The sequence below is a fragment of the Setaria italica genome, chromosome IX (assembly GCF_000263155.2).
Source record: "Setaria italica strain Yugu1 chromosome IX, Setaria_italica_v2.0, whole genome shotgun sequence".
Taxonomy (NCBI): Eukaryota; Viridiplantae; Streptophyta; class Magnoliopsida; order Poales; family Poaceae; genus Setaria; species Setaria italica.
In genome coordinates this window covers 5,334,330-5,347,726 of record NC_028458.1, presented here as the reverse complement: position 1 = coordinate 5,347,726, position 13,397 = coordinate 5,334,330, and the positions used below count along the sequence as shown (strand labels likewise).

Sequence of the window (13,397 nt, the reverse complement as noted above, 5' to 3'; positions counted from 1 at the left end):
TCAACGTCTCCTCAGACGAGAACAGCTGAACAACTTATTCTTGGGAGTGGTCCTGTGAATGGTGCGGCCCCACGCTACAAATGCCATGTTTTCTACTCTCCATTCCAAATTATAGGTTATTCTAATTTTTTTAAGAGTCAAATTATTTTATGTTTGATTAAAATTATAGAGAGGATCACAAAGATTTATAGCATCGAATAGATATACTATACAAATAAAGTTAATGAAGAAACTAATGGTACTTATTTGGTATTATGAATATTAGTATTTTATTGTATAATTTGGTCAAACTTGAGATACATTATCTCTCCAAGAAAGTTGAAACGCCTTATAATTTGGAACGGAGGGAGTAGCAAGTATTCAGTTGCGCTGTCACTTGCCTTCCTTTTCCGGACCCTGTTTGGTGATTGCATCTTGTTGCATTTGCTCCTGCAAGAGACGAGGGCCGAATGCTAATACCCAAAGCCTCGCCATTTCACGTGTGCAATCGACGAGCTTGTCTACTAATCTGAACTTTACGGTCGGACATCCATGCATACCGTTCCTTCTGGATCATCCAGCTGATCACAATGAAGCAGGTGTCAAACCCTTTTCCTAGAGACAAAAAACTTACCAAAGAGCGGATTTAAAATCTTTTCTTAGGCATAGTAGTCGCTCGCTCTAAGATTTTTTATGGCAAATATTTTGAATGGCTTTTAAACGAATCGAGTGTTATGTTGGCGTAGCCAATCCTAATATTCCTGGACCCCGTGATATCGATCTTTTAATCAAAATCATGATGGCAACGTCTCCCAGAGCAAAACGAAACTCAAGTTAGCAACGTAACATCCCAGCGCAGCTAGGTTCTAGAAAATACATACATGTGTCACTGGCGCTGATGGCAGGGATAAATAGTGCAGATATGCATGCCGACACTTATCCTCCATGAATTTCACCTTTTTATCGCTAACGCTTTATGCTGATTTGCTGACTGCCAAAGAGCCCACAAGCACATGGAAAAGCTTGTCAGCAGATGCCAATTGCCATTGAGTGCCGACCACCGTTGGTGCTCCACGGCCGACGTTGATAGCTTTCACGATCAGGCACTATCTTGCCAAAAGGTAGAACAACTTTATCCTATTCACTTGCATATTATCAACAGATAACGGAGGTAGTTTACTGCTTGGATAACTGAAAAGGCATTATATTATGCAGCCCTTCCCAACCTTCTAATTAAGTTAGATACGTCATGCGTGTTCATTGCAAGTCCAACCCTCGCAAATCACTATCACTAAGACCTGCAATAGATTATTTTTTAAAACAAAATCTTGCTTCCGATATGAAACGACCTTTGAGCCATTCAGGGAAGCTTTTCTTTTTTTTTAATTCTCAGTTTTTCATAGGAATTTAGAAGTAAAAATGCAGACATTTTCTGAATGCATTTTTTTTGCGAGGCTACATTTATATAGATAGTGCTTTCTCAGGTGTTATACTGACTAAACTTTTTTTTAATATTTACTGGTCTGTTAATTCTCTCATGGAAATAGTTGGAAACAAGAGACAACTTCGCACAAGCACTCTGAACAGACAGGCTATGGAGAGCAGTGAGCACCATTTAAAATTAGTTGTATGCGAACATTTACGGTGGATGAGGTACTAAAGAAAAGAACAATGGAAGCAGAAAAGGGCGTCCCTCTTTGGAGGAAGATCGCTGTCTGGTTAAAAAAAACTGTGTAAAGTAATAAGTCTAGTATGGCCTTGACGTCCCTGATATAAGATCCTTAGAAACAAGTTTTTTATTTTAAAAAAGGAACTTTGGAAACAATAATCCAGTGTTGTTTTGATCGTTTAAGTTTCATGGCAAGGAAGATAAATGGAGGCAAAAATGATGGCATGTTATTAAATCCGCACGTGTCCGCCTCATGTTGTCAAAAGAAGATCGACTGAAATATTCAAATGGATGGGTACTCTAGCAGTCCAACATACCAATGCTTATTGGCAATCAATGTGGAATCCAAAACATAGGCAGTTCAACCAACTTTCTTTCAGCGGCCACTTAATGAAGCGCTAAATCAAGCAGCTGAGCAGTGATCAACTAAGATAATGACACAACCTATACAGGGCCATTTTTGTCACTTGAACAGTTCGGCAAACATTGCAAGCATAGCGAATAGGCGAGCAAAAGCAGCAACAGAATTACAGAACTCGTTGGAATTTCTGGAGGACACGGGCACTTCTCAGGCCAATGCAACAACAAAGCAATGGCTATGCCATCCACGCAGGAGGGTAGCAGCTCCCCGGCGCCGGCACCGGCTGCTGGTTCATGTCCATGGTATGGAATCTGCATAAACAGAAGGGATTCAGAACAGTCTTACTTGTTCAGGCAAGAGGTTGAAGGAGGGGCCGGGGAAATACGTTGGCTGCAGAGATAATGGGTTGCTCTCCAGGGCCTGGAAGAAGTGCTCTGGCTGTGGAGGGCCATCCGACAGCATGGCGTCGCCGCTGCCGCCTTGCCACGGCAGCTGCGGCTGCGGCGGAGGAGCCACCTCTGCCTCGACCTCGTCCAGCTGAAACAAGAGCGATCCCAAATGAAACGATCCGGCAAAAGAGCAAGGAGAGGAAGAATGGTGCCTCTGCGCAGAGGCTGCAGCTTGACCTGCATGTGCAGGCCATCATCAGTTAAGGTGTGGTGCCAATGCAGGCTAGCTGAAAGCTGAAGGCCCATTTTATATATGCTACTGCCGCCACCAGGGGGGGCAACCGATCTACCAACTTTGTGCACCGGCTTTACTACTCGCACTCAACGTCTCCTCAGACGAGAACTGGACAACATGTTCTTGGGAGTGGTCCAGTGCATCATGCGGTCCCAAGCTACGAATGCAAAGCTTTCTAGGGAGGTTTGCTGTTGGACTGTCACTTACCTTCCTTTTCAGGACCCTGTTGGCATCTTGTAGCATTTGTTCCTGCAAGAGATGAGAGGACCGAATGCTCAGCGATACATGGGATGATTGGATATTCAGTACTGAAGCAGAGCCACTCACAGTCCAGGAACATGATGTGAATGTCGCGATATATAGGGCTAGCAAAGAGCATTTACCTTTCTCTTCAAGTCGCAGAGTTCATCAAGTAGCACCTGAGTCTGCCAAATGCAGATAAAGACATGAATAGAAGAGTTACTTAAATAGCAACTTGTTGCACCAGTCAAAGTTTACAAAGAGTAATATGCAGAAGAAACAGATAAGAAATGCTTGTGAGTACTAAATAATCAGAATGGTGAATTGAAGTGGTGTTGAGATTCTGGGATCAAAGTTAATGTTCACTAAAGTGTCTCCTAAATTGTATACAACCTCAACCATGTTTCTACAATTTCCGGATAAGCTTAAACTTGAAGTAGAATAGATCAACATTGATCCGTCCTTCTGTTTTCCCAAGTGAGATTCATCTAGTAGTTAATTTGAATGAAGAATAATCAAAGCAATTCCAGTTACATTATACATCATGGATTACTTCAGAGATAAGGTAAGAAAGCCATGGAACGAACTACAAAAGCCTGTTCACCAGAATTTTATTATATTTTATTTTATTCAAACACAATCGACATCATTCATCCTGAATGCCTTTCTACTTATTTTACCTTTCTTGATCTTATTTGCTTCAAGGTCTTGTCTACTTGACTCTCAAGCTGCTCAAGTTCACTTGTGCTAAGTGGAGCCAGATCTTCACCCAGAAGATTCCTGCAGTGCGTTCACCAGTACTTTCTTTACCAAAAGAAATGCAAATATTGGTGTAGAATTGTAAAGGGGAAGAACAAGCATGAACATGTATGGAAATATCACCTTTGTGAGTGCTGTAAAATCTCAACTCTTGACTTCAGCTGCACATATTCTTGATAGTTGTTCTGCATTTTTGAGAAACGAGACCTTAGATAGAGCAGTCCCAAAACTGTCTATATTAGTCCATAGCTACTTAACTATCTAGAAGAAATATAAAATGCATATTATTTAAATACTTTTTGCCCAGGCAGCACCATCCAACCTCCGGCACACCACCAAAATCCAACGCCTGAGATTGTTGCCTGGACCAGGCAGCTTTCTCAGGGTCCAAACCAAACAAGCACAATGTTTACCATCACCTAATATGATAGCAAAAATATGAACAATGTAATAGCTTGTGCCAAGTATTTTTTATGGTAAACCATTTCCAGTGGTCAAAGTTGTCAAAGATGGATTGCATGTATTCTACAACAATATCTACTAGTAGTATATAAATGCACCATTTTGTAATATCACCATCAAATGGTATAAATGTTAGTTCCTCCAATCGGAAATATAATTCCATTAGATTGTCGATATATCTCCAATACAACACTTTGACTATCAATATCTAATAAAATATATTGCATTAAATTCTAAGATTTCTATATTGTGGAAGTACTTTTTTTGGTTAATCTAGTACCCTAATCTTATATTGTTAATCTATATAGAATTTTAAATATTCAGAGTCAACGTTAAAAAAAGTTTGATTTAGGAAAAAAAAACTTAGATGGACATACTTTTATGATCGGAGGAAGCACTAAATCTAGCTAGCGCCATATATTGTTTTTGGTTACGTGCATGCAGTAAAATTGCTCGCACCTGACAGACGCTCATCTACTTCCATTTCCCTTCGTATCATATATACTGGTACATTGCAAGAAAAACAAGTACTACAAGTATAGACATTGAAGCTTCCAATGTTGGGGTTATGGGCTGCACGCCACCTATGCTAGATAATATTCTTTTGGAGGTTAATTGATAGGATAGAGTATACCACATTTTTATATTTCTATTTAATTCCTTGATGTGTTAAATTTCTCCCTGCTTAACTTAATGCAGCTGTTGCCAAATTAAACTCCCTGTTATTGGTTATAGTGAACTAGCTAGCTGGTGCACTCGCTGATAAGGTACAAACTAACACTACCTTCGATAGCATGGAATTACGCGTGGCTGCATACATGCGCTCGGAGGCCCCACACCTTATTTATTTTCAAGTATAAAAAAAGTATACTTGATGACAGATGACAGTACGTATATATTTGTTTACTTCGGTCATGCAGCAGGTATTGCAGTTTGTTTCTACTTTCTACTTTTCCGTGATCTTTTGTGAAGAATGAGGACATTATTGTTCTACAACTGCTATCCTAACAGATTCGAATTACACAGATTTGGCAACAGTAGTACACAGCAATGTTCAAAAGTTAGCATAATCTTAGATCCTCCAACTACCAAAAGTTTACAAAAACTGATTTGAATTCGTAGAATTCAGTCTCTATTATGCATTAGTCTCAATAAGATACAGTGATGATAGGCCATCAGTAAGGCACTGCTCCTCTTGTATACCAACATAATAGCAGGCGATGCAACTTTCTACTACATCCTTATTTGACTTGGTGTCTTGCTAAGGGTTGGAGCAAAATGTGGATAGCTAACACCAATTTGTGTATAACTGGACTAAGTTTAAAACTAATAATTTTTCAGTTGTGTTTTATATTGATAACATATTCATAAAGGTTATTGAAATAAAAATGTGATTTGTACAAGTTGATGATCAGGTGGGTTTTCACAATATATAAACCAACGAGAAACAACAAATAAATATACAGTTTCTTTACTATGGGGCATTATTAATCAACAACAATTGATCATGTTTATCGAAAACTAAATTCGTTACCTAATAATAATATAATAAGAAATTTTAGAGTGCTTGAAAAAAATTAGAGCCATCCATCCGGCAAAATCGAACGGTGGAAACAAAGAAAATACCATGAAATATCTAAAGAGAAGTACCAAGAAGTACAAATTTGGTGGGACCAGTACAAAAATAGTAAGAAATTACTATGATGCCCTTTTAATTATGTGTAAATTTATTTAATTCTTTTTAGGTAACAAGGATAAGAAAGGAAAGTACATGCAAATACCACTGGTACTTTAAAAGCATTGTAACAAAGCTCATAGTATAATATGTATAGCTTCAGAGCTTGACAAATGTCAGCAAAAGGTTCTTATGGGAGAGAAAGATGATATATATAAAAATGTTGCAATACTAGTAATGGATAGTCCGCGCACCTGCAACTCATCACTAGACGGCACTGCAGCATCAGCTGAAGCATAGATGTACCTCTGGTACCTCTCCAAAGTCTTAAGCAGACTGTCATAGGAAACACGAGGTATAAGTGATCCAGCCATATGTATATAAATATATAGAGAGAAACATATCAAATCATGAAGAGATATAGAACATATAGCTGGTTCTAGCAATGGTAAAACATTATTTTACAGTCCACTATGCCTTGCTAGGTCAACAGGTTACTTCTGCCCCTTCAGTTGATTGGCTGTAAGAGCTACCATGCAACCAAGAAGTTGGTTCAGCGACTTTAAACTGCATAGGCGGACACACTCAAACTCATCCATACACTACTGGAATTCATCAGTTGAACAAGGTCTATTTATCAATTCCTTGGATAATTTTAAGCTTCTCTCAGTTTGGCATTGCAGGTCACAGTCCTGAGCTAGCCCAAAGTTCTTTATAGAAAGATCCTCTATGCTTATCTAAAAAATAAATAAATATCATCTATGCTGACTATGAAATTAAAGAGTAGAAATATGTTCACACTGTGAAATATGTAGTTTGAACTTCTCTAGATGAGTGCATCAATTATTTCAACAAAAATCATGTGATCATATATGGCAACTGAAGCCCTAGGACCAAACCAGCATGGTAACTACTGTTCATTTTTCGTCTAGGATATACAGCCTACAACACATATATATGGCTGCTACTTTTCTAATCATGATCATGTTTAGCATAGCTCCAACTCTGAGATCCATGCAGGATTTGGAGTTTATAGGAAAAATAAAACGGTTTAAACCATGTTTTAATCTAAAATAACTTTAAAAAATTTGCTCAATCAAATTAAGTTCAACATGACAGTAGCTCCAGCTCCAAGAATTTTGGAGCTAGAGATGAGTAGCTCCGGAAATCCTTGGAGAGTTGTGCCAAATAGACCAATTGCGTGAATGCAAAAATTCCTGACAATTAATCTGTAAGCATCATTTCCATGTCTGATCAAAATACTTTTGTGTTTTCTTCCATATAAACTAAGATGACAAAGTTATAGAAAATTGAGTCGGTGCATTTGAGGACATTAAATTATTTTGGACAGGATGTAATATTTTTTTGATATATTAATGGTTAGAAATGTTATGCTTGCTATTCAAGGGTGAAGTACAAATTTTAATTTTCATCTTGGGAACATTGTAACTATGTCATAGCCTATACTCCGTTTTTGCATAAGAAAATGTGGATAGTCAACTAGATTACTAGAATTACATGTTATGGAACAACTTTACAACAGCACATCGCTACCAGTCACTATCGTTGTCTTGATATACAGCATATCAGGATTACTCAAGTGATACAGTTTTTTACCACCTCTGCTACTTGCCACATTAATTTCATGCATCATTGACTGCCTTTAATCTTGAGAAATTGAGAATAAACACTAAATAACAGTTTTAGAACATGTAACCACTTTCTCCGTTTTTAAATATATGTGACATTTAGGACAAGCTAATTAGTTCTTTTTAAAACTAATTAGCTTGTCCTAAGCGGCATATATTTCCAAAGAAAGTAGAATCGGTTTTATCTTCATAACATGCACATGATGCAACGGTGCTCCTTTTTTGAAAGAGATGCAACAGTACTAGGTACTATATAGGTATCATGTGAGACGAGGGACTACTAACAATTGCAAGATGTATCAAAGAATTCCTAGGAGACAAGTTACCACCGGGGCTCAATTTAGTCAGAGTTGAATTAATGCATCGTTGATAGATCAAATAGAGGTTGCTTGCGGCAAGCGATGTACTAAGACTTAGATGCCACCATTTTATGTTTGACCATCTAGACACCATACTGTGCAAAACAAACATAACTGTGCAGAGAAGTACATGCTCAATTGAATTTAACAAACGTGCAGCATATGTTAATCCTACCCATCAACAATTTAACATGATGTACGTACGGCACAGTTCAGAAAGGGCCAACACACCATTTACAATCTAGTTGTACTACAAGTTGGCATGTAAAACCAGTGTTGAATTTAGGCTAAAGTTTATGCGTAATGCATATGCAGGCCTGCAGGTACTGATCAGGTGCACATCAAATGAAACCCTTTCTTTTCCTATGAGTGACATACGCCAGACATACACGGTATATGCATACATGTGTCGATCTCCTGCTCGCTGCTCCCCTGTTCATTTGTAGCCTTTCTATGCAGCTCGCTGAGGAGATGACTGTATCACTGTACCAGTTGCCCAATAGAACAGGCCAAAGGAAACGAGCGAATCAAAGAGCACCACCCCCATGAGATCATGCAAGGACGATGCATGAGGACTGACAAGAAGGATTCAGATCGAATTGCGCATGGCCTTCTTCACCGCGAATTTGTTAAAGGACGTGGGCGCGCCGCTGGAGGTGTAAAAAGGAGAAAAGGGGAATTGAGGTGGAAGAAGAGTATGGTTGGTGCGCGATTACTTGGAGGAGGATGAGAACTGGTAGAGGCGGCCGGCGTGGGAGAAGAGGACGAGCGCGACCTCGGCGTCGCAGAGGATGGAGAGCTCGTACGCCTTCTTGAGCAGGCCGTTCCGGCGCTTGGCGAACGTCACCTGCCGGCTGATCTTGTTCTCGATCCGCTGCAGCACCACCTTCCCGCGCCCCATGGCCTGGCCTCCCGATCGATCTCACCCCCTTTGTCGGTTCTTGATCTCCTCTCCCCTTCCAAATCAACCTCCCAACAAATTAAAGAAGTAACAATTCGACTGCTCTTTATTAGCTGCTGCTACCAGCTCTATATATGTAGTATCTACCTCTCTCAAACTATGATTCGCCTGCAATTATTGCCGAGACTGATCTCGGTCTCCCTCGCTCACCCTAGCGCAGGCGCAGCAGGACGCAGCAGGAGCTGGAGCTCGCTGCTCCCGTTCTGATGGGGTTTTTTTTTTCTTCTAGCGCGCACTCAATTAGCTCGGCGAGGGGGAGGAGGAGGGCCCTGCGGCATGTGGTGGTGGGCTAGCTATATGCTGGGTGAGGCTGAGAACGGAGGAATGAGCGAGACGGGTGAGAGAGGCGAGGCGGAGAAGAATCTTTTCTTCTCGTGGGGTGCAGATTGGATCTCGCCTCGCATCCTCACCCTAGGTTGCTAGGCTACCGCCCATTAGCAGCTACTACTCCTAGTAGGCAGCTACTACTCCTAGGTTTTTAACCGGCCGCGGGGGCGCTGACAGCGTAGCTCGACAGATACCCCATTTACTACTGCGAGTATGCTATACTGGTAGCCTGGTTGTAGCAGTAATTTTTGAGAACGTAGGTGCCGACTCATGCGCCGCGCGGTACAGTAGCGCAGGCGCCGTAAAAACTCGACCAGCTACCGTCGTCGTCGTCGTCGATCACACGGCTCGTGTCGTAGCGTACAAGTTTGCCCTCGCCGCCTGACGGACGGGCCGGTGGACGCCGCGGCACGGGACAGACACCAACAGCCGGTCAGTGGGAGCGAGAGCGAGCGACGTGGGGAGAGCCGAGCCAAGCCCAAGAGGCGGGAGGCGGCGGCGAATCCGAGGCGGAGATCCGGGGTCGCTGCCGCGCACAGGAGCCGAATCACAACGTGTCGAGCCGCCGGTGGCGCCGCGCGAAATGCCCGAAAGCTACCGCAGCGGCCCGCTAGCTGCTACCACCGCGCCTGCGCTCACGCAATGCGGCAGGCCGGCCGGGCTACGAGGGGGCGGGGCGCTCCTCATTCCTCAATCCTCTGGCTCCGCCAGCGGCAAGCCAGAGCCTTCCGCGCGGTCAGATCAGCGCTCATCACATCACGCACGGACACAGTCGCGAGAAGAGCCATCGTTTAGACCACTGGCTCACGGCTATTTACCCCGCCACCACCAGTCAGCCACCGTCACCCACCGACCGGCCGGTCGGCACGGGCGAGGCAGGCAGCGCGGTTGCGCGCGCGCCGACCTGGCTGGCACGCGTGCTCCGCCACCGCCTCGTACGCGGCCGTACGCGCGGCGGCCGGCCTCGCTCGTCTCGTCGCGGCAGGGCAGTTGCCGCTGCCGGGAGCGGGACGGCCGGGATCGGACGCGGCTGACTTGCTCGCTACTCGTCGCTACGCATAGTATACGCCGGTAGGGACGCGCGGCCACAGTGCGCGTCGCGTCGCGGGGTCACCGATCGGCCCATCGGCTCCGACGGGTCGTCCGGCCTCACGTGGCCAGACGTCCTCGCCCTTGCCTCGCCGTCAGGGACGATCCATGTCATGTCAGGGAGGAGAGCGCCACCGCACAGTAGTAGTGATGAACAGGCAGGGCACGCCTGGCCAGGGCGCCAGCTAGCCGTTTCCGGTAGTATATCGTCAGTGTTACAGTAACTGCAGTCCGCGGCGGCAGCTGGACCCGCAGGCCGCAGCCTTGCTTTTGCTGTGGCTTCTGGGCTTCTGGCTTGGATAGCATCGTAGGTTTGCCACCCATGTTTGATCCCTTCAATCCATGGATTAAACTTTAGTCCATAATCTGTTTAGATCTAGGGACTAAAATCAATTAATGCATATGAACAAAAACGGTATTACTCCTATTTTGAAGATGGAAACATCCTCCTCAGGACGCCATGCCCGACCGCATTGCTGCGGGTTCTGTGCGCTAGGAAAATGTTCAACATTGTTCATACATTCGGAAAATTGTTCATACATTCGAAAAATTATCCATACATTCAAAACCATCACAGCTATGACCTACTAAACAAACCATCAGCTATCCATGCCTTCCCGTATGTTGCACTATCTTGTTGGCACCACAATAGGGACATGTGTCCCGTCTATTGCTCCAATGCAATTGTCAAAGAACGGAGAAAAACGAGGAGATTGCAAACTAGGATGCACACTCCTCAATTCAGGGTCTACTGCCCTAATAATATCAGCTGCAAGCTTGCTCACACTATGTAGTACTTTATCAAACTTCCTACTACATGTCTCCAGTGACCTAGTAAAATGATCTTCAGGTTGTCTAACAGACTGGGGGCACCACATATCCATAAAAACAGCCCTAAAGCCTCCATAGATGACATCCTTCGTGTCGACTTCAACCCATATGACTCAACTAGCAAATTATGAAGCTTATCAAACACACACTGACTCATCCTAAACATATTGAAGCAAGAAGGGTTATTTGCTAATGTTTTCATGACCCATTCATAACCACTTTCAGTTGGTACTCTGTACTCCGATTTGTTCATGTATGTACCAAAGTGGTACATACCGATCATGGCACTAGTAATAATAGCAATTCTTCTCCTCCTCTTCTGACACTTCAAGATATGTGCTTGTCGGATTTACTAGCCCGTCAGTCCAACAGGGAGTTACCCAAGTGGTAGATTTGTAGGTAGGGAGGATTGCGAGACCAAGAACTCGAAGGTAATCACAAGAACGCGAAGGTTTAGACAGGTTCGGACCTCCGGAGAGTAATACCCTACGTCCTGTATTCTGCTGGATTGCATTGCTGGTATTGTTCACGAAGAGGTGATGTGCCTTCGGGAGGCGCCCTTGGCCGCCTTATATAGGCTGACGACCTAGGGTTACAAGTCGGTTTGAATCTAATCCTAGTCGGTTGTTACATGAAAAACAATCCGAGTCGGATTACAACAAGTATCCCACGATATCCGGGCTGATTTGAATCGCCCGGCCTCCTTGACTTGTGCTCCAAGTATCTTCACATCCTTGGCCCGCACATTCTAGTTGGGCGGGCCCACTTGTCAGGATAGGCTAGTATCCACCTCCTCTTCACGGACAGGCTCTGACCGACCTCCCGCGTGGTTGCCGTGGTCGCCTCGGCGGTGACCGGATCTACTATGAGCGGATCGGCTTCGAGAGTCATGGGTAGATGTGGACCGGGAGTATACTGACCTTCTTCAAGAGAAGAGGTTTCACCATCCCTGGGTGGGTCATTGGCAGAGACCACGAAGGCTTTGCGATCTGGCGTGGTGGAGTTGCTCTCGACATCGTCTCCATAAGGGTTCGGAGCCAGGACGATGCGGGGGATCTGAAACTTGCCACAATGCGGAAATTGGGCGGATGTGGGTGGGTCTTCAGATTGGATCTGAAGAGGCTGCGCGAGTTTCACGGAAAACATGGCAGCCGAGTTCCTTAGACCAAAGGGGGCACGGGACGGACCCTGCGCTAACCTTGTTGGGCGTAGCGCTGCCTTAGAGGGGTTAATGCACTCAGCAATGGTGTTGCTGATGCAATCAAGCCCTGCGATTAGGTCGGAGGGCGTGGGTGGGTGGGTCGCAGCAAGGATTTTGGGAATCCTCCCGGAGAGAGAGAGAAATCACCGACCTGCTGGGCAAGTGGCGTGATGATCCTCGAGTGAAGACCTTGCTTCGTCGAATTAGATCCAACGGATGCTGAGCTGGCGGCAAACGTCAAGTCGACAAAGGAAGCCGCGGAATCGGAGTCCGCCGGCATGGTCCTGAAGCGAAGCTGGATCGGGTTGGCAAGGATGCCGTTCATGCTCTCGAGGAAGATGACGCCGGGGCAAGATGCCATCGAGCTCGCTGGGGAGGATCTCAGAATCACCCCTGCCTGGCGCGCCAACTGTCAGATTTAGTAGCCCGGCAGTCCGCCAGGAGGTTACCCAAGTGGTAGATTTGTAGGCACGGAGGATTGCGAGACCAAGAACTCGAAGGTAATCATGAGAACACGAAGGTTTAGACAGGTTCGGGCCTCCGGAGAGTAATACCCTACGTCCCGTATTCTGTTGGATTGTATTGCTGGTATTGTTCGCGGAGAGTTGACATGCCTTCGGGAGGCGCCCTTGGCCGCCTTATATAGGTTGACGACTTAGGGTTACAAGTCAGTTTGAATCTAATCATAGTCGGTTGTTACATAGAAAGCAATCTGAGTTAGAATCTAATCCTAGTTGGTTGTTACATGGAAAGCAATCTGAGTCGGATTACAACAAGTATCGTGCAATATCCGGACTGATTTGAATCGTCCGACCTCCTTGACTTGTGCTCCAAGTATCTTCACGTCCTTGGCCCGCACGTTCTAGTTGGGCAGGCCCACTTGTCAAGACTGGCCAGTATCCTGGTCGGTGGGAACCATGGGATATCCATATCCCTCAGTTTTGCTATCTTCACTTCTTCATCAGGCCCCTGTTTAATCAAAGGAGCATCAACAGAATAATCAGCAACAAAATTTATTCAAAAAAGCATCAACAAAATGATTAGCAAGACAATTTAATCAAAGCAGCATCAAATTATAATCAGAGGAGCATCACACAATAATAGAATAATCATCAAACATTCAAAGGTTTATCACACAACAACAGAAAAGG

General features: G+C 44.3%; 1 protein-coding gene across 2 annotated transcripts; it reads right to left on the bottom strand.

Moving 5' to 3' along the window:
* Positions 1 to 1,904: 1,904 nt before the first annotated feature.
* On the bottom strand, positions 1,905 to 9,186 carry LOC101752966 (MADS-box transcription factor 34). Of its 2 annotated transcripts, XM_004981682.4 has the most exons (9): positions 8,886 to 9,186; positions 8,554 to 8,793; positions 6,084 to 6,165; positions 3,816 to 3,877; positions 3,614 to 3,713; positions 3,077 to 3,118; positions 2,901 to 2,942; positions 2,395 to 2,546; positions 1,905 to 2,320 (listed from the first exon to the last, which is right to left on the bottom strand). In XM_004981682.4, exons 2-9 carry the CDS (start codon positions 8,736 to 8,738, stop codon positions 2,245 to 2,247), a joined length of 741 nt encoding a protein of 246 aa, XP_004981739.1. In that variant the 5' UTR covers positions 8,739 to 8,793; positions 8,886 to 9,186; the 3' UTR covers positions 1,905 to 2,244. The 2 variants fall into 2 exon arrangements, with proteins under 2 accessions (XP_004981739.1, XP_004981738.1); XM_004981681.4 differs by having other exon boundaries at positions 8,554 to 9,186.
* Between the last annotated feature and the right edge of the window lie 4,211 nt (positions 9,187 to 13,397).